Consider the following 23,893-nt stretch of genomic DNA (forward strand, 5'->3'; position numbering starts at 1 on the left):
TGCATTTCTAGTATCACAGACAGTTTTTGTGTTTCTGCACTTGTATTTCAATTCCTTTGTCTTTATGCTTTTGTGCATTTTAGACAATGGTCTAGTCTGATTACCTTGTGCACAGTGAATAGCACACCTGAATATTAAAATGTACTTTAGAGCAGTTGTACTCAATCTTCATGAGACTGTGGCCCGGTTGAAGTATAAGGAGGGTGCTTAGGATCATTGTGCTTTCATTGTTTCATCAATTTTGAGATATATGTTGTAATTAATTTTGAACTATAGCTAGAGCCATATCTGCTTACCAGAAAAGTGTTTTACTTTTCAGTTCAATATAAACTTCTGTTGTTAACCCAATTACAATTATTGGATAATGGATGTGCCCTTGAAGCTCAGGAGGCAGCAGCTATTCTGAGCAACACTTTTTCGTCAGATGCTAATACAGACTTAAGTCAAGAAGCTGCACAAGTATTGGCACAAAGTCTCTTGGATGAGTATGTTCAATCTCTCGGAAAAGGTAAGTCTTACATCACACAAGTATTGTTTGTGACTTAATTGTAAGGTAAAGGTAAAGGTCCCCTTGCATATAGCACCATACCATAAAGGCACATTTAGGGGATGTGGAAGTAGGGCAGCACCATGCTTCAGCTGCTTTTACTCCCCAAGTTAGTGTTGGTGACTTAGTTGTACTAATTTTATGTTCAAAGTATTCAGATGCACAGGTCCCACCAAAACTGAATTGCATAAAAATGGTTTATGAATACAGTTGAGAATCATTCCTTTGATAAGAAAGGAGTTTTACCTACATAGAGGATTGTTTGACTTTATTGTACATATGTAGTATGTTGTTAGGGACATGTACCTAATCATTAGGTTTGTCTTTTACCCAGTAATTCCAAATATCAGCTGATATAAATTATATAATGTGACAGTTGTTGACTTCCTTCTTTGTTTAGCATCTAGAACATTCTACTTCAGCATATGACAGTAATCAGCAAGCATTCCTGTTCTCCAATGTCCCTGGTAACTTTTTTTTTCATTGCAGAGATATCTTGTTGTAAACACTCCCCATGTCAGGTTGATATGCAGGTGGGACTTGAAGAAATTCATTTTGAGTGACATATTTCACCCCATATCTTTGTACGACTAACAGTTCATCCACAATCTCATGGTAGTTCTGGGTTTATGATTTTTGAAGGAAAGATTTCACAGCACTTTTCAATTACCATCATCACTGTTAGGCTTGTAACAGATCTTCAAAATTTCCATCTGCATTAAAAGCTCATGCAACGCAAACATTTCTTCCTTAATTTTTAGCATCACTTACATGAGGAATTTTTACCTCCAAACAATGAAGTGGAGGTAGAAGAATCATGTCCGACCTGACTAGCGAAAGGATGTACAGAATTGTTCTGTTCAGGCATAAGTGATTCACACTTTGTGATGTGATGATTTTTCTTGTTCCTTCTATCCCATTTGCACATGAAAAAACAAAATTTAGTGTAGCTGAACCGCAAACCCATTAACCCTTTCGGGGTGGGGCCTATAGATGCCTGAAGTAACTCAAGGACGGACGACGAATATTTCGTCAAACAAATGTTTTGGTAATAAAAGTTTAATAAACAGGATGCCGATTTAAAAGAACACATTTTGGGTTTTTTCTCCAAGCTTTCACCTCACATCTGCCGTCATCGCCGAGTAATCTCTGACGTCATTCTTGCGTCGCCAGGCTAATTGTTGTGCTGCTGTTTTCGCCTTTATATAACTTGGGGCAATCACCATATAGTGGTGATTTGCCCTGATCGATGGGCACATTTCTGATGACGTCACTGCAGCCAGTTGTGATGAAAATTCTCCTTGATTTTGAGTTTTTTCTTTTTTTAAATATACTATTTGTATTATCGTTTTGATACTACGTATTTGCCTTTATATAACTTGGGACAATCAGCTACCAGTGGTGGTTTGTCCAGATCGATGGGCAAATTTCTGATGGAGTTTCCGGTCAGGTGTGATAAACATTCTCCTTGACCTTGAGTTTTCTTCTTCTTCTTCTTTTTTTTTTAAAAAATACTATTTGTATTATGGTTTTGATACTATGTATTCGCCATTACATAACTTGTTGCAATCAGTGACAAGTGGTGGTTTGCCCAGATTGATGAGTGCTACCGGATGGGAGCTAACCAAACTGGAAAAAAAGAGATTGAAATTCCTCTGTCTGTTGCTTCCAAAAATGGGTACACATCGACATGTTTACCTTACCGAACGAAAGCCTTGGAAATTCTGAATAAAACGAGCCCTCATTGGCATTTATCGTGTTATTACAACTTTTTTTTTAAAAAAAAAAACATTTTCCAACATGTTAACATTTTGCTTAAAATGAGCCCCGTCCTTGGGGAATTTCCATGCATGACGAATATTTCGTCATCTGCCTCAAAAGGGTTAACAATGCAATGACTTTTAAATCACAACATTTAGTCCAATAATATTTATCATAATGAATTTTTTTCAACAAGATTTTCATATGTTTGCTTCATGTTAATTGAATAAGCTATTGGCATAAAAGGAAATTTGTTCCCCTTGTGCAAAGGGACAGCATTCAAACTAGTTTTTGATGAGTCTGTTAACATTCTCCACTCTGTTACTTTATGTTTTATGATCAAGTACATCTATCACAGCACAAATATTGTTACAACACACTAAATCTTGAACCTCTTCATGGAGGTTATGAAAGAAACACACCTTAATGTCATTCTAAAAGAGGTTCCAGTCTTCCAAATAGAATCCAAAAGTTCAGCCTGTTTTTAGAACCATTTTGAACAGGGTATTTTCATTCTCCTTGAGTTAACAGGTGAGGTTCATAGGAAAGGCACTTCCTTCAAAAGTACGAACATCTTGTTCCTTATTTTGAACTTTGTTAGCTGCCTCATCTTCTAGTTGGAGGCAAGTCTTCATTGTGAAGTACTTGCCTCAAAGTGGATGGCAAATTTTGATACTTTACTATGAGTTTAGGTTGACTAGTTTTTCCTTTCATCTTTGTAATACAGAAATAACAGTTCGATGAATATCTCGTGTTTCATTCCGCATCATGGGTGTAGCAAAGCTCAATGTAGAGTACTTTCATAACACTTAGCCCAATCTTTCAGACATCACACAGGATGAACAGCAGATATGGGGGCCCAGTTCTTTTCTTTACTGCCAAAATATTTATTCATAACATTTTTAACTGACGGAATCAAACTTTGTCATTGATCTTTAAATGTCTCACCCCCAAACGCACAGCATAAGTTAACTGGATGATTTATTCATTTGCTTGCAGAAGTTAACTGGATGATTTATTCATTTGCTTGACATATTCACTCACTATCTAACACAACACACTTACACAGTAGCAGTAAATCACCAGACAAAAGACATTGCAACCTCACTGGTCCATACCCAGTGAAGGTGTGTTCAATACTGTTATGTTTGTGAAGCACTGTATGACCGTGTGGACTACTGTCTGTTACAGAGTACATACAGCTAGTGCCTTCATAATGGTAAATTTATTGTGTCCACCATCTTAGAGGTTGCAGTATTACTCTCTCTTAGTTTATAAATTATTTCTTGTGTATTTCAAGATATAGTTAACAAATGTATGTATTCATTTCATTGACAAGTTCCATAAATTATAAGTAGAGGTACATATTTTTGGTAAATAAAAAAAGCAAAATTTCGGGTTCAAAGCAGTAAATAAAATAAAATTTCTGTGTTATAGCAATGAAAAAACGGATCAAAAGCAGCATATAAAATTACATTTTGGTTTTAAAATTGTGAACATAATCCAAAATTTGATTTAAAAACTGCACTGATTACAAAATAAACATAACCCTTCTAATAGCACATTTATGTTGTTATCAGAGTATTAAGTTTTTTCCTGTATGAAGGGGTCCGTTCTTGCTTCTCAAATATTTAAAGCAGAATTAATCAATTTTCCGTGAATTGCATAACTTGCAGGATAATTCAAACTTCAGAAATTGTCGTGTTGGTAAATAAACTCTACATTTCGTGTATAAGAGTCTTTCACAGTTCATTTTGCATCATTTTGTGACAAAACAGGGTAGAAAAATGCACCTCACACCTTTCAGAAACATTAAAAATTAGGGATGGGATGATATGAAATTTTAACCAATACCGATAAAGTACCGACATAAAATTTACCGATACCAATAACTGATATTCTACAAATCCGATATAAAAACCCAAGTAGCCCTTGAAGAGCCTGAATGGTTCACTGACCTCCTTCATAAGTGTGTGTTTTGAGGTGACTGCAGTGTAAAAGAAGTTGCATATTCAGACATTTACTTTTTAAAAATTTAGCGCATCGAAATTATCAATAAAAATTACAACAAAATGTTAGAATTTTGCGCAAAATTATAAGATTTTTATAGATATATCGGATTGGTAAAATAATATGTAATTTTACCAATATATTGATATGCCTATATTGGCTGATAACGATAGAGTACTGATTGATCTGTCCCATCTCTATAAGAAATTAACATTAGAATGTGTTCTTTCACATTTCGTGTTTTCGACAAAAACGAAATATGCATGCCCCTAATTATAAGCATAAAATTCTCAAACATTGAGTGCGGGAACTTTTCGAATGCTCTCTAAAAAACTGCATGATTCAAAGGTTTAGATTGGATATTTGAACTCATTATAAACAGTTATGTTTAAAACACAATGAAGGTTTCATGTACCAAAAACTGTGTTTACAAGTTTTAAAGAAAAGTTTTGAAATTCAGTTTTAACTTCTTTCATAAGACAAGGTGACAAAAATAGAGCCTATCCACACTGCATGTGTATGTACATGGCTTTAGAGTATGGCATGCATTTTTGCATGAAAAGTTTTCAGCTTTAATAATATGATATTGGATATTTAAATTTTGTATATTCCTCAGTTTGTATAAGAAGATCTGCATTTATTAATAAGTTTTTTTTTTCTGAAGTTGCTGCAGATCTTGTTTTTTCCAATAAGCTTTCTTATGACCAGACATTCAGGGTTCAATTGAACAGTGGCGGATTAAAGACTTTCTCTTGGAGGGGGCAGAGACCCATTTCGGTGCTGCTCCCCCCAATCCCGAGCTTTCAGCGTCCACACTTCCCTTACAAACTACGGTCCTATCAAATATGTCATAAAAGAACTGGCGTAACCAAAACATTGGTGACACAGCCGTGTGCCATGACCCCCCCCCCCCCCCCCAAGCCTCAGTCATAGTATTTCTTGTGCTATGAGGTCGGTTGAATTGCATGCTTGTAATGTTTTCAAGTCAGAAAATTAACATTGTGTGGCTGATATTTATTGCAAGAAATTTGCATTTTGCAGCAAAACAAGTAATGAATGTGTATTTAACACACATCGAACAATCAAGATGCAAGAAATAAGTGACAATATTAAATTCAACGTAAAATAATTATTTGAAAAACTAAAACATTTTGCATAAGCAAAGTGTTTGACAGTGTGAACGTTTAGCATTCCATTTCCCTGTGCTCATTGTTCAAGATGGATATGTTTGTTTATCTTTGCTGAGGAGCACTATTTTGCAGATAATATTTTATTGGCTGAAGTTTCGAAAACGCACATTCAGAGGCCACAGTTATTGGTAAACTGAGGAAAATCAAACAAACAGTAAGTACATCCGGAAAAGAAGTGTAATAGTCATGTACCAGGATTAAAGTAATAGTGACGTCGCGAATGGTCCCAGTTTTGTGATCAGAGGTGTGCAAAAGGTGGGTTGATGGGAGTCATAACCCCCCTTTGTCTCAGTATTTCTAAAGAAGAACATACACCCCTTTCACAAATCCTGATATCTTCCATTGTATAGTGTCTGATTGTATTGCTTGTACGAGTTTAGAACTAACGTCGCTGGCAATGGCGGCGATTGGCTTCCAAAACTGGAGCACAAGGTGCCAGCAAGGACAGTTTACTTTCCATTGGTAGATAAGGTTTAGCAGAGTTCTGGGGCGGCAAAAAGTGGGAGGCAACTGCCTCTCAAGCCGCCTCCAAATGCAGTCACTGGTACACTTTTAAAGTTTGTTTTTTGATAAATCAATAAGCACCGTTGGACAAGAAAACGATTTTATTAAAGGACCGCAAAGTCTTGTTCTATCTTGCTGCATTCTGCTGCACGAATGTTTAGTACAAGCCCTTGTTATTTAATAAGTGATATATTATTGATTTCTCCAATTTCATCTTTATTTAACTGTAGAACATAAAAAGAAAGGAATATTCATTCTAAATTTTTTATAAAGCGCTGTATGGGCGCCTGTGGCTTCAAAGCTTTAAGCACCACTTGCACCATAAAATACTGCAATGTTTCCTGACCACATCAATCATTCTAAGTTGTTTAACTTCAAGAAAATAAAGACTGTAATAGATTTCTATAAAAAATCATAATAAATTGATTATTGATTGCAGTAGGTGTGACTGTTGGGAACAGTGATAATGTCAAAAAGAAGCAGCTTAACCTATGTCTCGTCCCACCAGGCAAGTGTCTTTGTCCCTTGTGGTTGCTAATTTTTAGCTCTTTGGTATTTCATAAAATGCCACAATGTTTGATGTATTTCTTCCCAACTTTGCAAATTTATCAATAACTAAAAAAAATAATTTAAAAATCTTGTGAGGAGCACAGCAGAATGATTACCCCCTCAAGCCTTTAATATGCCCTTGTAGCAAGGTACTAAGATTGTAGTTCACTAAAAGAATTTTCATCATCGTCCTAGTGGTGCTGAGGTTAAATCGGCTGCTCTTCCTCCCTGGCTATGGCCTTTCCACAGTGAAAAAAATAGTGAGGAGGTAGAGGTGGCGGGAATATTTTCTAGAACCTCTATGAAGGAACAGTCATCTTAGGACTCATTTGATCCACCCTATTAACATTACTCTAGTCCTTCACCTAAAGTTAATTTCGTGCTTATCTTCCGTCGCCCCTTCCTTCGTCATCCTTACCTTTGTTCGCCCCCTTATCTCTCATCTCCCTCTAATCTTTCGTCGTCTCCTATCTTCCATCACACCCATCATTATCTTTGTTTGCACCTGTCTCTCGTCACCTCCTATCTTTCATCACCCCTGTCTTTCATCATTGTTATCTTTGTTCGTTTTTGTCGCCCCCTCCACCCCCCTTTAATCCGCCCTCGCAATTGAATGGTACATAATAGTAGGCTTTGGTGCATCCAGCTTGCTACCAATGTGTCATGAAGTTCAAATGTCAAGTTGTGGATTGTGTGAATTTTGTGTAAAATAATACAGTACACCTTTTCTCTTTTGTGCAGATACTGAGGATAGAGAATGGAAACACAAGTTTTATTCAAAGAGTGTTTTAGCTTTGAGGAGGAACTTTGTAGATGCAGTCCTTAAGACAATTATAAAGGGAAAATGTCTGCACTGTAAATCAGAGAGCCCAAAATTGAAATTCTTCCAGAACCGCATAATGAGTTCAAGTCTAAAGGTGGCAACGATAAACACTTCTGAGTAAGTAATTCTATTGTATGAAATGTAAGAGGTTTCTTATGGTTTGGCTGGATCTCTGGCCAATGCAGTTTGAAATTTCCTCTCCTTTCAAAAAACTGCTATGATATTCCAAATTTTGAAAAATTACATTTGCTTAGTATTTCTTCTAGAGCTTTCACGTGAATTTTCATGTGGTTTTCTTTTGTTGTTGCCTAGATATTCACAATAGTTTAATCATCTTAGGTACCCACGAAACTATCATCGGCCAAATGCCCAGCCAAGCTTTAAAGCACATATACAACAGATAGGAATAGAGAGATATGAAATTTTAGCTGATAACTATAATTTGTACTGATGTAAAATGTATTCATACTAGGGACATGTAAAATGTGAAAAACCCGTCATTTTTAGAATTCTGCATGTAATGGCATTCTCATAAACACTTCCATAAACTCACCACTCATGAAATAGCTGTTTTATCCAAAGGCCTTACCTTCTCCCCCACAACTCCCCCCCACCAATTGTGCCTGCTTTTTGACATACACACCTTTGCCCGCAACCTCCGAAGGCAACATTTCTGGGCCAAAAAACCCTCACTCCAGACCACTACCAATGAAACCCACCCAAGCCTCCTTCAATTTCACTCCCCCTTCTCCCAAGATCCTCCCCCCCCCTGCCTACCAACCATCCCTTGGAAAGGTACATCACCGCCATCATTTCCACCACCTCTGACAGCTCATTCCTAAATGACCTCCGCAACCAACCAAACCTAAACTCCTCCCAACAGAAAGTTCTCCTAGATCTCCACAACAACCATAACATCAAAATCCTCCCAGCTGACAAGGGGTCCACCACGGTGGTCTTGAACTCTCAAGATTACCTGGCGGAGGCCACTCGCCAGTTGGCTGACTCCTTCACCTACAAACCCACCACAGTTGACCTATCCTCCGCCCACCTTAACAAAATTCAGGAATTCATCCACACCCGAGGCTCCCCTGATGACCTGACAGCTCTTACCACAGCCCACCAACCAGTTCTCCAGCTCCCACCAATTCCACACCAAAAAAAGCCATTCCATTCTCTCTAGCCCTCAGGCGACAGCGCCTGAACACTTCACCCACCTCCCGCCAGAATTGTAACCTCCGCCTACATCAAGCCCTGGTAAACTGTGGATATCCTTCCACCCTGGTCACCAAGCAATATCGTGAGCTGTCTCACACACCACTACCACCAAGAAACCTGCTGCCACCAACCCACCTGCTCCCATCACCCAATATCATCCCCCTCAACAAAATCACACACACACTACACTCTCTTCTTCCCATTCTCCATAGTGATCCTGCAACCAAAAACATCTTTCCCGACAAATCCAGAGTGGTTTTCAAACACACACCCCCCCCCCCCTCCTAACCTCCAAAACATCCTGGTCCACAACACTCCCTCACCACACAACCAACATCCCTCTGCCCATAAATGCAACCACCCTAGTTGCAAAACCTGCTCCATTCTTATTAGCTCTCAGACCCTCCAGGTGCACTTATGTCAAACGACATATTCTTCAACCCCCTTGCTATTTGAAAAAATTGAGTGGACCCCAGCCTACCCCCTTGTGGTTCTTCTGGTTGGCCTCAAAAAGTTTCCCCCTGAACATCATGGAATATGTGTTTCACCATTTTTTCCTATTTACAGCCATTCTCACAATACCCAGGGTGGGGTGAGACTTTATATATTTATATATATATATACACAAAGTATATATATCACTGAAAGATAAGCAATTTCTGTAACAAGGATGGTTTTGCAATCAAAGAAATTTAATAAATACTTGAAAATAAAGTGTGCAAATACAGGGAAACCTCATTAATACAATGTTCAAGGGGCCAAAAAATGTCAACTTTGAATTGAATGACTTCGAGTTATCCAAACTTTTCAAGATGGCACCTGTTTTTCAGATGGAAATAATGGCTTCACGGATTTTTCCTCCCTCATGAAATAATCTGCGAAATGGGCATGTGTCTTTCTCAGATGTTGTAGCAAAGCATCCCATCAAATCTTCATCGCATCTGGAAGTATTTGGACAACTTCTTCTCTTCTGTGTACTTCATTGTATTTGGTTACCTCGTGCAAAGTGGTCAGTTGCCTCGTGGTGCTGATGCTTCATCACTCGAATCGTGGGCTGAATACAACTGTCGAAATCTGCACACAACAATTTTTTTTCCAAACGTATAATTCCATTTGATTCATTATCACCAATTGTATACACACACATTACATAATTGCCTCAAGTCATGGTCTGGCGATGCAACGTCTTCACTTGCATGCTACTACAAACTTGCATGCTATGTTCCTTAACATGTCAACTCTCCATAAAAAGAATGGTGCTTTGCTCAGCTGACTCTCAAATGCACTGTGTGTGAACTGCGTGGTGTGAAGAAGAGAACTTGCATACATGTTTTTTGGTGTAAAGACACTGAGTTGATTACTCTGCCATCTGGTGTTTCCTAGGGGAATTGTTCCATAACAAGTGAAACACAAGACAAATTTTTGCACCAGTAGTGGAGAGTCAGTTGTGGTCAGTTTTCACGACAAAATTTAATACTCTTTTTGTAAGTAATTTTGAAGTCGTGATAAAGTCGTCACAGAATGGGAAGAACTTTGGATTAAAGGGTACTTCATATTAACCAATATCATATTAATGAGGTTTTCCTGTACATCCAAATATGGATAAGTTAATTGATTGTTGAATCGGTTTTTCTATTTGCATGATGTACTTGTTATGCTCATAATGAGATTTGTTTGCTCAGGTGTATTTGGTTCTGAATGACAAATTTATTCCTATTGCATTACTTGTTATAAATACCATCATCTATTGCATACACTTTTCTTGCAGTGATACTCCTGTAAGGAAGGCAGTGTCAAGTCCTACCTACATGACCCCTCAAGAAGTAAGGTAAGATATTAAGATGTGCAGTGGAACCCTAATTCTATACATTTAGAATTCTACATTTTCTTGCTATATACAGTGCATTCAATTTAAAATTGTACTGCACGAATACCTAATAGAATCAGTGGGTACAATTTTAAAATGAACTGTATAATATGTAACGCTGTGTATAGGTGTCCGAAATTGGTGCTCCAAATTTCATTCTAAGATTTATTTTCAGGTTAATATAGCAAATGAAATGTTAATGTGCTAAATCCATTAACGGAAAGTTAATATGCTAAATCCATCAACTTCGATAGTGTGTGAAATATATATCTTATCTTTCAATCATATACTCTGAAACTTCAGCATCAAATATAAATGAGAGAAGCTGACCACAAGAAAGCATTATTCAAATTCTATATTGGATTAATTATTACAAACATTCTGTATAAGAATAATACACTCAAGTACAACACGGGGTGTAAGGGGTGATTTTCCACATAGTACACCCAAATGTCAACCTCACTTCCACATTAGTACACCCTGGACTGAAGACTAACGAGGCTCTGGCGACTGGCCCCATGGCCAGGATAATTTTGTTTGTATTGTCCTGTTGTCCTTATGTGTGCTGAGTGCCCGTTTACAGCCTCAGCTTTTAACAGAAGTCAGAACATTTTAACATTTTTAATTATGCAACGTTAGAGTTGTTCTTTGTAATGATAAGGGGCTGGCCCCCGTATAATGTGACGGGAGCAAAATAGCCTAAGTGCTGACGCTCCCAAAATTTTAAATTCAAAAATCAAAATCAAATCAAGTACAACACTTCATACTCAATAAATCTCAATACCATTAAAAAAAAGTGATTTCCATTTGAATGTCTGATTACCTGAAAAAAGAAACCTCATTCTTGATCATTTTATCAACTACTCTATAACAGCACTGGAACCAAGTGTCTTGAAACATGTAGATGACTGTACAATAGGATGTAACAAATTATTATTTTTATTTCTAATAGTGTGCAAAAGTTGCCTTTTGATGTAAAAGAGACAAAAATAAAATTTGATGGTAATCGGAGGATGTCTTGAGGTGCTGCAAGTACGATAAAGTTTCATAAATTTGAAATTTTTTGCTCTATTTCAACCTTTTTCTCTAGTTTCTTATTTGCGCTATATAAGCCCAAATCAAAAAGGTCATACTTTTATGCCTTTTTATTAATAGAACAAACATTTTTGGGGTTTTTAAATTTATGGTGAGGATAAAAATAATTATAAGTCAAAAATGTACAAGAAAAAGAGCTGCTGCAGCAATAGCAAGTGCTGCTTTGCAGGACTTGGGTTTAATAAATAATGACAAAAGTAAAGTAATGGACCGCATGAAAATTAGACGAGAAAGATTAAAGAACTGGAAAGAATGCATTCAAGACAGTCAAGGTCTAATAACCCAAAATAGAGGATTATAATCCTCTATGATCCCATCTAAAGAACAAAAAAGGTGGCATAAAGGCAGTTCGTTACCATGGAATAAGCAAACTAACCTTTGCAATGATCTTCCTATTTTGTTTTCCAACAACGAAATCACACCATTATTGACTTCAGTATTTACAACGGTTCCATCACATCCAATCACGGTAAAAGACAAAAGTTCGTTATCTCGTAAAAAACTCAATTAAGTAAAACTTAGTTCCTTTAGTTATTTTTCGGTGAAAGAAAAGACAAGACAACAATTCGAGTTTATTTAGTTATTTTTCGATGAAAGAAAAGACAAGACAACAATTATTCGAGAAAAGAAAGGAACTAAGTTTTACAAAATGGTTACTACAGAAGAGCACGTTTCGCTAATAGAAGAACCAAACTCAAAGTTTTTAGGTCATGTAACACTAATATCTGGTACTGGAAAAGACATTGCAGAGAGCATAATTGAGTTTTTACGAGATAACGAACAACTTTTGTATTTTACCGTGATTGGATGTGATGGAACCGTTGTAAATACTGGAGTCAATAATGGTGTGATTTCGTTGTTGGAAAACAAAATAGGAAGATCACTGCAAAGGTTAGTTTGCTTATTCCATGGTAACGAACTGCCTTTATGCCACCTTTTTTGTTCTTTAGATGGGAAAACTAAGGACTCCAATGAGTCTAGTTAAGCAACTGCAAAACTGTCATGAGCTTCCTGTGGCAGTGGCAGCTCGAGGTCTGGCTCTATGGGTGTGCACTTTAGTCTCGCATCGAGAAGTGTTATACCACCCCTGTCAAATACTCACACCCGTATTTGTGTACATAATGATGCTTAACATATTGGCAACCCAAGTTTTCATGACCTTTCACTGAAAATGAGGCTATGACAGAGTTGTATTTTATGATTTTTTTAACACTGATTTTTTTACAAATTTCAAATATTTGAGAAATTATCCAGCCAATCACGATAAGAGCGATGTTATTGTGCAATATGTAATTCAGCATTCAACAATATGACAAAATCACTCAAAACATAGAAATATCTATCTACAATATCAATACTATTGTCGATTGTAAAATATTTCATAAGAACTTCCTTCTCTGCTCCGCTGATATCAATGAACAAGGAGAATCGTAAAAACATTGGTGTACCAAGGAAGTCGATCTAACTACCACATGGAGGAAATCAATTGTAATCTATCTAGCTGTTGTTTATTTCTAATGACAGACTGATCGAACCAAACAAATCAAGTGAAATCAAGATAATAATAAATCTTAAAGAAAATTACAGTACTCGCTCAGTTCACACTGCCCTGCTTTGTACTTCAGAATTTTTCCTTCCCTTCTGCCTTATCCATATATTGCTGCAGTTGCTACAGGCTTTGTAGCTAACTTCCCTCCAAAAATTCAACAATGTTAAATATTAAGTTTCTGCTTTCGCTATGTACAGTTTCCCTATTCATCATGAAATCAAACACTTTGCACTGAAACAGGTACGAGCTTTTGACAGCCCTAAACAATTTTGCAATTCAGAACAGACACACAATGCAAGAGAGCTGGCTGATTGATGTATGCTCCCTCCATGCGGGTTGATAATTCGGCTACTGCGCCACAGAGACAGTTTATTTTGGCCAAGATGCACGAAACAAAGGCAATATCAGGCATGTTTAAAACACCCGTCTCACTTTCAGTTGCCCTCCTCACCTTCCTCCTTTTTTTCCCCTGTCATGCTCGGGACAGAATTGGAGGTACAATATACCATTGAAATTTCCCTTTTCTAAAAAAAATCCCTCAATTTGCAATGATGTATGGGTTGCCTCGACTCTGTCACACGATCTCGAATGGAATGGGTATGCAACACTACATTTGCTAGCACAACGATCGCTGCATTCACGGCTTTTCTAAATGATGCAACCTCCCCTGGCATGGTGCACAAGCCAAAAGACCCAATCGGCATCCTCTACGCGACTGCCAAAACAGCATCATAGGGAGTGAAACTAACACTGTGTTCAAGCCTCATGCCCCAAGCATGGCTCGGTCTATGTGGGTTGATATCTGTGATCGTACGCTTCTCCACGACCTCTCTCGGTGAAGCGGTGTGGGAACACTTCATGTTTCGAAGGAGGTAGAGTTCAATGAATAAGTATAATAATAATGTTTTGCATTATAGATTTATTTGGTGTGTGCACGTGGGAATGTGCAGAAGCCACTACTGTCCTGTGGTACCATTTTTACCAATTGAAAGTAACCTTCCCTCATTAGAAAATATAAGTGATTTAAGTACAGATCAGAAGTAGTTAATGGAAATGTGTATTGCTGTATGTAGTGGAAACTGCTCATTGGATTTATCTTTGAAAAACCCTGGAAAACTTGCTAACTCCAGATGGCTTACATTAGCAAATCAAATATGTCTATTGTATGTGGCCACTGAAAATCCTACTATCAACCTTCAAATTCTGGCAGAGTTTATTGTAAAAGTTTATGTACCTGTGTGGTTGAACATTAAGTTAAAACCTTCATGCTCTAATGGTTCTAAACATCTCTGGAAGCTTATTTCTTACTCACGCTATCTAACTACAGATTTTAAAGAAATAATAAATCCAGTTATTCAAAGAAATGGATACTGTGCTGCTGCAGAAAATATTCTTTTGTCCATGCTATGTGACGAGTGCGAACATATAAGAGAGCTTGGTTTGCGCAAACTTCTAAAAGCAAGAGTAGAGAGTAGAGGTGGTATTAGAAAGTTTACAATTCCAAAAATCAACTTTGACGCTAAGGATTACATTGATATGATCCCATGGAACGACATTGAAATCACAGAGCCCCCAATGACAAAGTATATTTCCAATGATTCCCTTAAACAATTCATTAAGGAAACATCAGAATCAACTGTTGTGGAGAACCCATTAATTGACTTTCCCAGGTTTCTGTGTCGCACACAAGCCGTGGAAAGAGTGGTTAAACTAGTTACTGAGTCATCTTTGTCTGTCTGTGGATCATCTTCAAGAAAAGGTTTTATTAATGCAAAAATTGTATCTCAGAAGAATATGCCAAGATTCGATACAAAAAAAAAAAAACAGTTCAATGTGCCAACACAGTAAAAAAAAGCATCTTCAAATGTTGGGAAATTTTTAATCTTGTCAAGAATTTAAGTGGTTTAATTTTTTTTTCTCATTATAAAGAATTTTTTGTATACATGTATGAGATAATAAACCATTTACCTTGTTTCATTTTATTTAAATTACTGTAACATGTGTTAACGAAGTATAATAAATTGGTAAAAAATGAGAAAAATACAAAAATTTGCCCTGAAAACTATTTTTATTGTGTATAATATTTTGTGCAGAATGTTTTTGTATAATCTAATAAGACTTCATTGTTACTAATTGCATTATTTCACAGTAGATGTATGCAAAAGTTCAAAAAAAATATACACAACCAAATTTTGAATTCTTATTAAATTTTTAGGCTCTTTGCGGCACCTCAAAACGTTGTAGTAGAGCAATGAAATTTTTTAATCTTTTTTTTCTGAATCTAAAAGGCAACTTTTGGCTGCTATTAGAACTTCTAAATCAAAGAAAGAAAAATTTTGCCAGTTTTCGTTCCACCCTACTGTACAAGGCCACCATTTTCCCATGTTATGATCACTTTTTAACTGCAGATTGTGAGAATATGAATTGTTGTGTATTGCACAATACTTTGGAAAGTATGTCTAAATATATTTTGTGTAAACTTTGCAGTGTTTCTAACTTCACAAATGTTTTTCTGATTCCAATATTAACATGCAGAATCACAAATATACTCTTAACATTATTCCTCATCTATCAGTTTTCCACTTTGTTCTCTTAATACAAGGTTCGCCCATAAAAAAACTGAACTTTTTATTTTTTAGGAAAGAAAACAAGTAATTACCTTCAAATGACTTTATCACCTTCAAATGACTTTATCACCTTCAAAATAATCACCAGAGGAGGCAGTTCACTTTGACCAGGATTTGTACAGGTCTTGGAAACACTGTTGATAGTCATTGACAGTAAGTGTTCGCAAAATATGCATAACATTTAATTTAATGTCCACGATGTTGTCAAATCTTCACCCTTTCATTGCCATCTTAAGCTTGGGAAAAAGGAAAAAAACAGCAGGTTATAAGTCCAGAGAATACGGAGGGTGATTGATCACTGTCGCTGAATGCTTAGCAAGGTATTATTGTACAGACAATGTGGTATGAGGCCGAGCATTATCGTGTAACAGAAAGAATTGGTCAGAATCACAGAGGTCCTTCCAAACCCGCTTCATCCTTTTTCTGAGTTGACCAAGCACTTCCTTGTAATATCACTGATTGATTGTTTGGTTTTCAGGGACAAATTCATGGTGAATCTGTCCTTGGGAATCAAAAAAATGAGATCAGCAGCACCTTTGTCTTTGATTTCGACATCCGTGCTTTTTTCTTTACAAGCGAGAACTGTAATTTTCACTGTGCACTCTTGTCTTTTTCTTTCGGGGTCATATTGTAAACACCAGGTTTCATCTCACCATACACTGCCCGTATCATCTGTAACGTTTCGGTAAATGATTTACCCAATTTGTATCAAAACTTTATGCTGTAACATTGTTCCATCTTGGTGCACATATTTTGTACGCTGCCTGCACATGACCTGCATCTGATGCATGCTTGCTCCGATACCAACTGCCTGTAACAGGTTAAAACATGCACTGATGGGAAGTTTAGATATATATATATCTTTGCAGTGTTGCCAGAATACAGTACCTTTTTTATTTGGTTTGGTTCTTTTTTTTTGACAGTTCGGTTTCTTTATGGGCAGACCTTGTATTTTGAATGAATATATTTTTGACTTCAAGTTATAACTAAGAATGTAAATCTTTCACCACTGTTTCACATCAAGTTAAGGGACCTGGATTTGGTCTGGTATCAGTACAGGGTAGGTACACCATTTGCCAATAACACAGCCTCTACTTTTTGATTAAGACTTTTCACCAGGTTGCAGTAAAATGTTGACCAGTAGTTGCTTCCATTTCTCCTGCAAAATGGCGTACATCTCAGTGGTGCTGATTGTGCAGTTTGGTCTGGATCACACCCGGTGCTCTAACTCATCCCACAGATGTTCAGTGGGTTTAAGATCAGGGCTCCGAGGTGGCCAGTCAAGTTAATTCACTGTCATCCGATCAAACCACTTGGTAATAGCTAGAGGCACATATTTTTGGTAAATAAAAAAGCAAAATTTCGGTACAAAAACAGAGTCGATTTCGGGTTCAAAAGCGGTAAATAAAATAAAATTTCGGTGTTATAGCGGTGAATAATCACATCAAAAGTGCTATATAAAATGACATTTTGGTTTTAAAATTGTGAATATAATCCTAAATTTGATTTAAAAACTGCACTTATTACACAATATGAACTTATCCCTTCTAATAGCACATTTATGTAGTTACCAGAGTATTAAGTTTATTCCTGTGTAAAGGGGTCCATTTTTGCTTCTCAAATATTTCAGCAGAATTAATCAATTTGCAGTGAATTGCATAACTCACAGGATACAGCATGTTATTTCATATTTCGTATTTTTGTCAAAAACGAAATTTGCATGCCTCTAGTAATAGCTCTTGCTTTATAGACAGGCATATTGTCATGCTAGAAATAAAAAGGGCCACTTCTGAACTGTTGCCTCAAGGTGGGGAACATGGAGTTGTCTAATATTGCATGATAGGCATCAGCATTCAGGGTTCCAGGCACCAGAACCAGGGGACCAACACCATACCATGAAAAATAACCCATTCCATGATTCCATCCTTGCCAAATTTCATGATGGATACAATACACTCCAATAAGTACCACTCTCCGGGCATTAGCCATGTCCACAAGATTGCCACAACATGTAGCATGATTTGTCTGGTGAACATGCAGGGCGGGGAAGAATCGGTATCAATCTTGCTGTGAAGAATGCTTGAACATGGTGATTAGGCATTATCCTGCTGTAATTAGTGTCACTAGTGCACTGAAGTAAGGGTATGACTTCTGCCTCTACAACTTTCCTCATGTAGCGGTTGCTATTGACAGTGCCCTCAATTCGTAGTAGTCAAGAATGTGAAATATACCCAAGAGCACCCTACACTATCACACCTGCTGTTTGGCTATTATGATGCTGGACAATGCATGCTGGAAGATTGTGCTTACCACATTGTCTAATGCATATGCGGCTATCATTGTAGTCCATGTTAAAGTGGAACTCATCCGAAAACACATGTTGCCAATCTGCACACCATTCTGTTCCTTTCTTGCTCCTTTCTCTGGATATTGTAACCATTTTTAAAGCAGTTCACTGTCCAGTGGCATTTTGGGAAACTATACCCCATTGTGGTGTGGTGTTCCACCCACTGTCGTACACAAAAGACACACAATACACCATTGCCAACACTATATTTTGCTAAAACAAAACTCGTTGAATCTTGCTTCCCATTGTTTACAATGCTATCCACTAACATGCACCGTGCTGCCTCTAGTGCAGAGTTTTGCCCCACCCATATATTCTGGACAGTGAAATTTGGTGAGAATTACAAGGCAAGTAAGAGGAGTGAAGCGAATTGTAACAAAATTCCCATTTCATGTAGGTGATCATTGTACCATATGAACAGGTAAAGCTAAGTGGTAATCGGGAAATTCCCTGTGTTAGTAAATATTGCTGCACATTATGCTCAATGAATTTCAAAAACTAAATATGCATGCCTCTATGTATCAAGTTTCATGCCACTCTTGTCAGGTAAATTACATAGTGTAACAATGTGTCCAAATTGTTTATTTACAGGAATGCATTGAGCATGGTATGCTCGGAAGATATGAAGGTTTTGCAGGAACTCTTCCCTATTTTGAAACATGCACCAGCAGGAGATCCCTCGGGTATATTTTTTATTGATGCTGTTGCTGTGTCACCTCCAAAATCAAGACCAGTAAGTATTACCATTTTCTTAAGTATGCAAGAAAAGAAGGGGTGGGGGGGGGTGCAGAACAACTATGCATATGTTTGAATATTGTTCTGCCTGAAACTTAAATACAGTCACAGACACTTCTGAGTTGTAACAACCCCATATATTTTCAACAGGGTCATTATGACTCAAAAGTGTCCATGACTGTACATTTCAAGAAAAAGTGAACATGACATTTTCTTTGCCTGGAGAGAAATACAGAAATGGATGAGAGTACATGTGGGTTTCCAGCAAAATTGATTGGTCATTGGTAAGAGTAGATTATTTTTCTCCATGTACCTACCCAACTAATTTCTGCAGATATAATCCTGTGCTTCAGTACGTATAATGTGATTTCTTTCAGCAGCTTCACTGCAAACAAATTGACAGACTCTCTCATATGTTTGTGCATGTGCAAGACAAAACAAAAAAGTAACGGAGCAGGTGTGTGGAAATTTCTGTAAAAGAATGCAGGCTTGACCAGGAATCAAGCCCAGGTCTCTGGCATAACATACCATTGCTCTACCAATTCAGCTGTGACAATGTCACATGATGCCAAAAACCCAGGTTTGAGACCTGCTTGAATCTGCATTATTTGCTTAAGTGTGCCAAATTATAAGGCAAAAGAACAGGTTAATCTCTCTCATAAAAGTTAAAAAAAACAACATGGATTTAACATGTTTCTGTGTTATACATTTAATGAAGTTCCCAATAGAGCAAACATTTTTTCTTCTTCTTGATTTTACATTTTCTCCGCATTGGAAGTTTTTCAGCTTCGTTTCCTGCAAGATGTAAAATCGAGGAGGTTCCACTCCATTTAGCTCAGAATTTACCTGTGCAAAGGAGGAAGAATCACATTCACATAAAATGCATACATGGGAAAGCCAGGAAAAATTGTGTGTCATTTTATTTCAATCAAGAGTTTAATTCATAATGCTGTCATGAAATACAAAATCTATTAATGTAAAATCAGTGCCATAATTTAAGTTGAATGCAAATGAAAGTAAGTTATATTATGCCAGACTAGTTTATTTTGTTTAGTTGTTGTTTTATTACATTTACTAAATCATCCTTGCATTCTCTTAATTGCAGGCCAATTACGTAAATGGTCAGGTACTTGATCATTTGCAGACTCAAACATATAGAGATGTGGTGCAAAATTGCCTTGTGCTGCGTAATATAATTCAGGCTGTTAAAGATGACTCCACTGATAACTTACCTAATGAGGGAAAGGTAACTCATATTTTCATTTTATTGCTTTTATTATTATTGTTATATAATATGTAAGATTTGAAATTATTACTAAACTGTGAGGTCCATTGTACTGCACATTCCTCCGTGTTGTGACTAGTTTTGTCAGGTTGTCTTACAAATTAGGTCTCCGATGATATTGATTCTGACAAATAAGCTGGATTATCTGTAAGTAGAGGCATGCAAATTTCATTTTTGACAAAAACACGAAATATGAAATAACATGCTGTAATATTCATTTTTCATGTTTCTGAAAGGTGTGAGGTGCATTTTTCTACCCTGTTTTGTCACGAAATAATGCGAAATGAACTGCAAAATGCGAAATATACTCTTAAACATGAAATTTACCGTTTATATACCGACGCGACACTTTCTGAAGTCTGAAGTATCCTGTGAGTTATGCAATTCACAGAGAATTGATTAATTTTGCTGTAAATATTTGAGAAGTAAAAATGGACCCCTTTACACAGGAATAAACTTAATACTCTGGTAACGACATAAATGTGCTATTAGAAGGGTTAAGTATTTTTTGTGTAATAACTGCAGTTTTTAAATCAAATTTAAGATTATATTCACAATTTTAATACCAAAATGTCATTTTATATAGCTCTTTTGATGTGATTATTCACCGCTATAACACCGAAATTGTATTTTATTTACCGCTTTTGAACCCGAAATCGACTCTGTTTTTGTACCAAAATTTTGGTTTTTTTATTTACCAAAAATATGTGCCTCTACCTGTAAGGAACAGAAAATGCCAGTCCACACTGTTCCAGAATCAGATTACTACTAACAAGAGCTTGGAATTTAGGTTTGTTAACAACAACAAACAAAATTAAAAAAGTTTTAGTTTAATGCTGTATAGAATTAATATTACAAAAATATAACATGATTTCATCAGATTCTGCTGTATCCTTCTTATTGGGTGGTACAGCCAATACAGCCATTGACTCTGTATTTGACGGATGCTGTAATCTTCTTTTTCCTTTATTGATACATTTACAGTGGTATCAATGCAGGCTTAGTATTGAAGTAACATCCTTAACCATCCTTTCTTTTTAGGGTATTGTGGCACAAATGCATGGGGACACCTTGAAAGAGAAATTACATATTGCATGGCAAGAACTACAAACAAGTATTGATCACTTATTGGACAACGAAATGGGTCACACTACTGCAGGGAGAATGGGACAAGGAATCAAGCAGGTGAGAATCTTGTTCTGTAAAGTAGGTACATACATTATGTTGCAGTGGTTTTATGTAATCTTTGTTTAACCTTATCTTTTAACATAACATAAATATCAATTTTTCTTGTTTTCTCCATGAAGAAATTGTTATTAATATTGTTATTATTAGTATTATTATTAGTTGTTGTTGTAGTTCTAAGTAGCCATGAATGTTCTTTAATTGTTACCGGTGTTCATGGAAGAATGTTATTGATTGATTCAAATTAAAATTTTGGATATGTCAGCACTTAGGCTATTTGCACCCTTCCCATTATACGGGCCAAGGCCCTTACAATAGATAAAAAAATCATCATGCGTGTCTCTAAAATCTCTCTACCCATGGTAAAATGAGGCTGTATTGAGCACTCGGCACATATATGTGCAAAACACAGGACAACACACAACCATACAAAGATAATCTCCCCGATGGGTTAGTGGTAATGTTGTCGTCTTGTAATCAAGGGTACCCAGTTTCGATACCCTGTGGAGGCACACAGTGCTTTGGATCCTACTTTAAACTGTATGTCCACTCCCGATTAGCCTTTCTGTGCATGAAGTGGACTTAAAACAAAAACTAAAATCAAACAACCCTACAAAGGATTTTACTGTCTGTAGGACCAGATACCAGAGCCTTGTTGACCTGCAAGACTGCAGTTGCGGAGGTGAAGTTCGTGGAAATGAGGTTAACATTTGGGGTGTTCAGAAGAGCATTATAACATGTGTGTACTCTTTATTAGTTATTGCAGCTGAAATGTCGGCTTTCAAGAAAGTAAAAATCTATAAAAACAGAAGACTGACCAAAGGTGGGGAGTTAGCATCGCGGAATGAAGTGCATGCACCAAAAGACATAGACAGTGGTAATTCCATGTCAAATCAATCAAGAAAAAAACAAATTTTGGAATTTGATGTCATGGATTTAACTAATTTTTGGGATACACATTTATTATCATCTGAAATATAGAAAATATTTTTATTTTTCATGTTGCCAGTTTTGGAGTTATTGAATTTTGAAAATTGACAAAATTGCCCAAAAACTGCTCACCGCTGAAACTTTAAATACAATATGCAAGAGACCTGTTTCAACTACAGGGCTGGGCATGGTCTTATTTTAAAGTGTATGAAGAGGGCTTTCAATTGATATACAACATGCTTGGTTTTTGTGAAAAACTAATTTTGAAAGTTTTCTCAAAATTTTATTTTACAATTTCCGAAGAACAAAATTTTCAAAAAGTTTTAAAAAATTTACATATATTGATACACATCTACTGAAGGTTCAGTCAAAATTTCAAGGTGGTATGTCTCTGGTATTATATGGAAAGTGATTTCCTTTCAAGACCATGCGACGATTTAAGTTAACATATTTTACATACCTAACCACACTATAAATACAGAAGCATACATTCCAAGAAACTGCTTAGTGATACAGAAAGTATTTTTTTTTTTTGATAAAATGTATGATGCTTGTGTCATCTCCTCTTGCTTCAGCTTGTATGTTCTACCGGTGGCTGTTACAGGGTCCACTTTGCAAAGGACTGTGTGTGTCTTGGGATTTTAAGAACATCTGGTTGCCTTGGATAACTAAATGACTGTGCTGTATTACAAGAATGACACCTGCACTTCATGTTGTACATCATCTTTCGAAAGTACACATCCCACCAACCAATTGTCATCATCCACACATGCTACAAAACTTGTTATGTGTTCAAAGGGTACATTTTCAACATCTGCATTAACTTTAACACAAAGTACCAAAGTTTCTTCAGATGCAGAAAACACTTTAGTCTCCACTTTTTCTGTGCTTACTGGTATGAATACATTAAACCTCTGAGTCCCTGTTACAGCTACAGCTTCACCAAACCGTGTCTGTAAAACTCTATATTCTTCCAAATATTCGTCATTTGTCACATAAAAGAAAGTTATTGATGGAATGTTCTCCTTTTCCCCACTCAAATAGCTGGAGTGGTGTCATGATTTGGTTTGAAAGAGGATTCTGGAGACAGCTTTGGCTGCCAGCCTCTTTACTGTCCCTGCAACACCATCACACACTCCCTTACCATGTGCTGTTGCATAAAAGTGCCACTCAGCCGCAATATCATGAAATTTCTATGATGGTTGCACAAATTTGCGAAGTTTTTGTAGTTCTTATATTACATCAGAGAAGTAATATGCTTTCTGTAAGTTTGGCAGACAATCAATTTTCAAGAAATATAAAAGCTTTCTTTGGAAAACATGGACAAGAACTATGTTGTGAATCAAGCAGTCTGAAATGAAGACATAACTCTTATGTTTTAGAATATCTTCATTGTCCTTAAAATATACTTACTACAAATGGATGAACTGTTGCTATTGAGTTGTTCCAGTGGAACCCTTGTACTTCATCCTGCAAAATAAATGAGCAAAATCATATGTCACCACAGGTTCATCAAGCACTAGAGAACTTTTCTTTTCAGAAAAATATACTGATTGCTGTTTGGCTATAAAATCGTCTCTTGAGGTTGATCAACTGATTTGAAAAATCTTGAACAAATTCCTCTGTGAATTTAGAAATTGTCACACAAGAACAGCGATCCACTGATATCCA

At 36.6% G+C, this 23,893-nt stretch overlaps 1 protein-coding gene across 1 annotated transcript in view; it reads left to right on the forward strand.

Annotated features, from left to right (window-relative positions):
* Positions 1 to 23,893, forward strand: part of LOC145984027 (DNA-directed RNA polymerase I subunit RPA1-like) — a 314,984-nt gene that overhangs the window by 15,272 nt on the left and 275,819 nt on the right. The window contains exons 4-9 of the mRNA XM_083117344.1: positions 320 to 508; positions 7,303 to 7,501; positions 10,371 to 10,430; positions 18,679 to 18,820; positions 19,928 to 20,068; positions 21,149 to 21,292. Of these exons, the coding sequence (XP_082973470.1) occupies positions 320 to 508; positions 7,303 to 7,501; positions 10,371 to 10,430; positions 18,679 to 18,820; positions 19,928 to 20,068; positions 21,149 to 21,292 (875 nt within the window). The remainder of the gene's footprint in view (positions 1 to 319; positions 509 to 7,302; positions 7,502 to 10,370; positions 10,431 to 18,678; positions 18,821 to 19,927; positions 20,069 to 21,148; positions 21,293 to 23,893) is intronic.

This window comes from Lepisma saccharinum, chromosome 2, assembly GCF_977018435.1.
Source record: "Lepisma saccharinum chromosome 2, izLepSacc3.1, whole genome shotgun sequence".
NCBI classification, from domain to species: Eukaryota; Metazoa; Arthropoda; class Insecta; order Zygentoma; family Lepismatidae; genus Lepisma; species Lepisma saccharinum.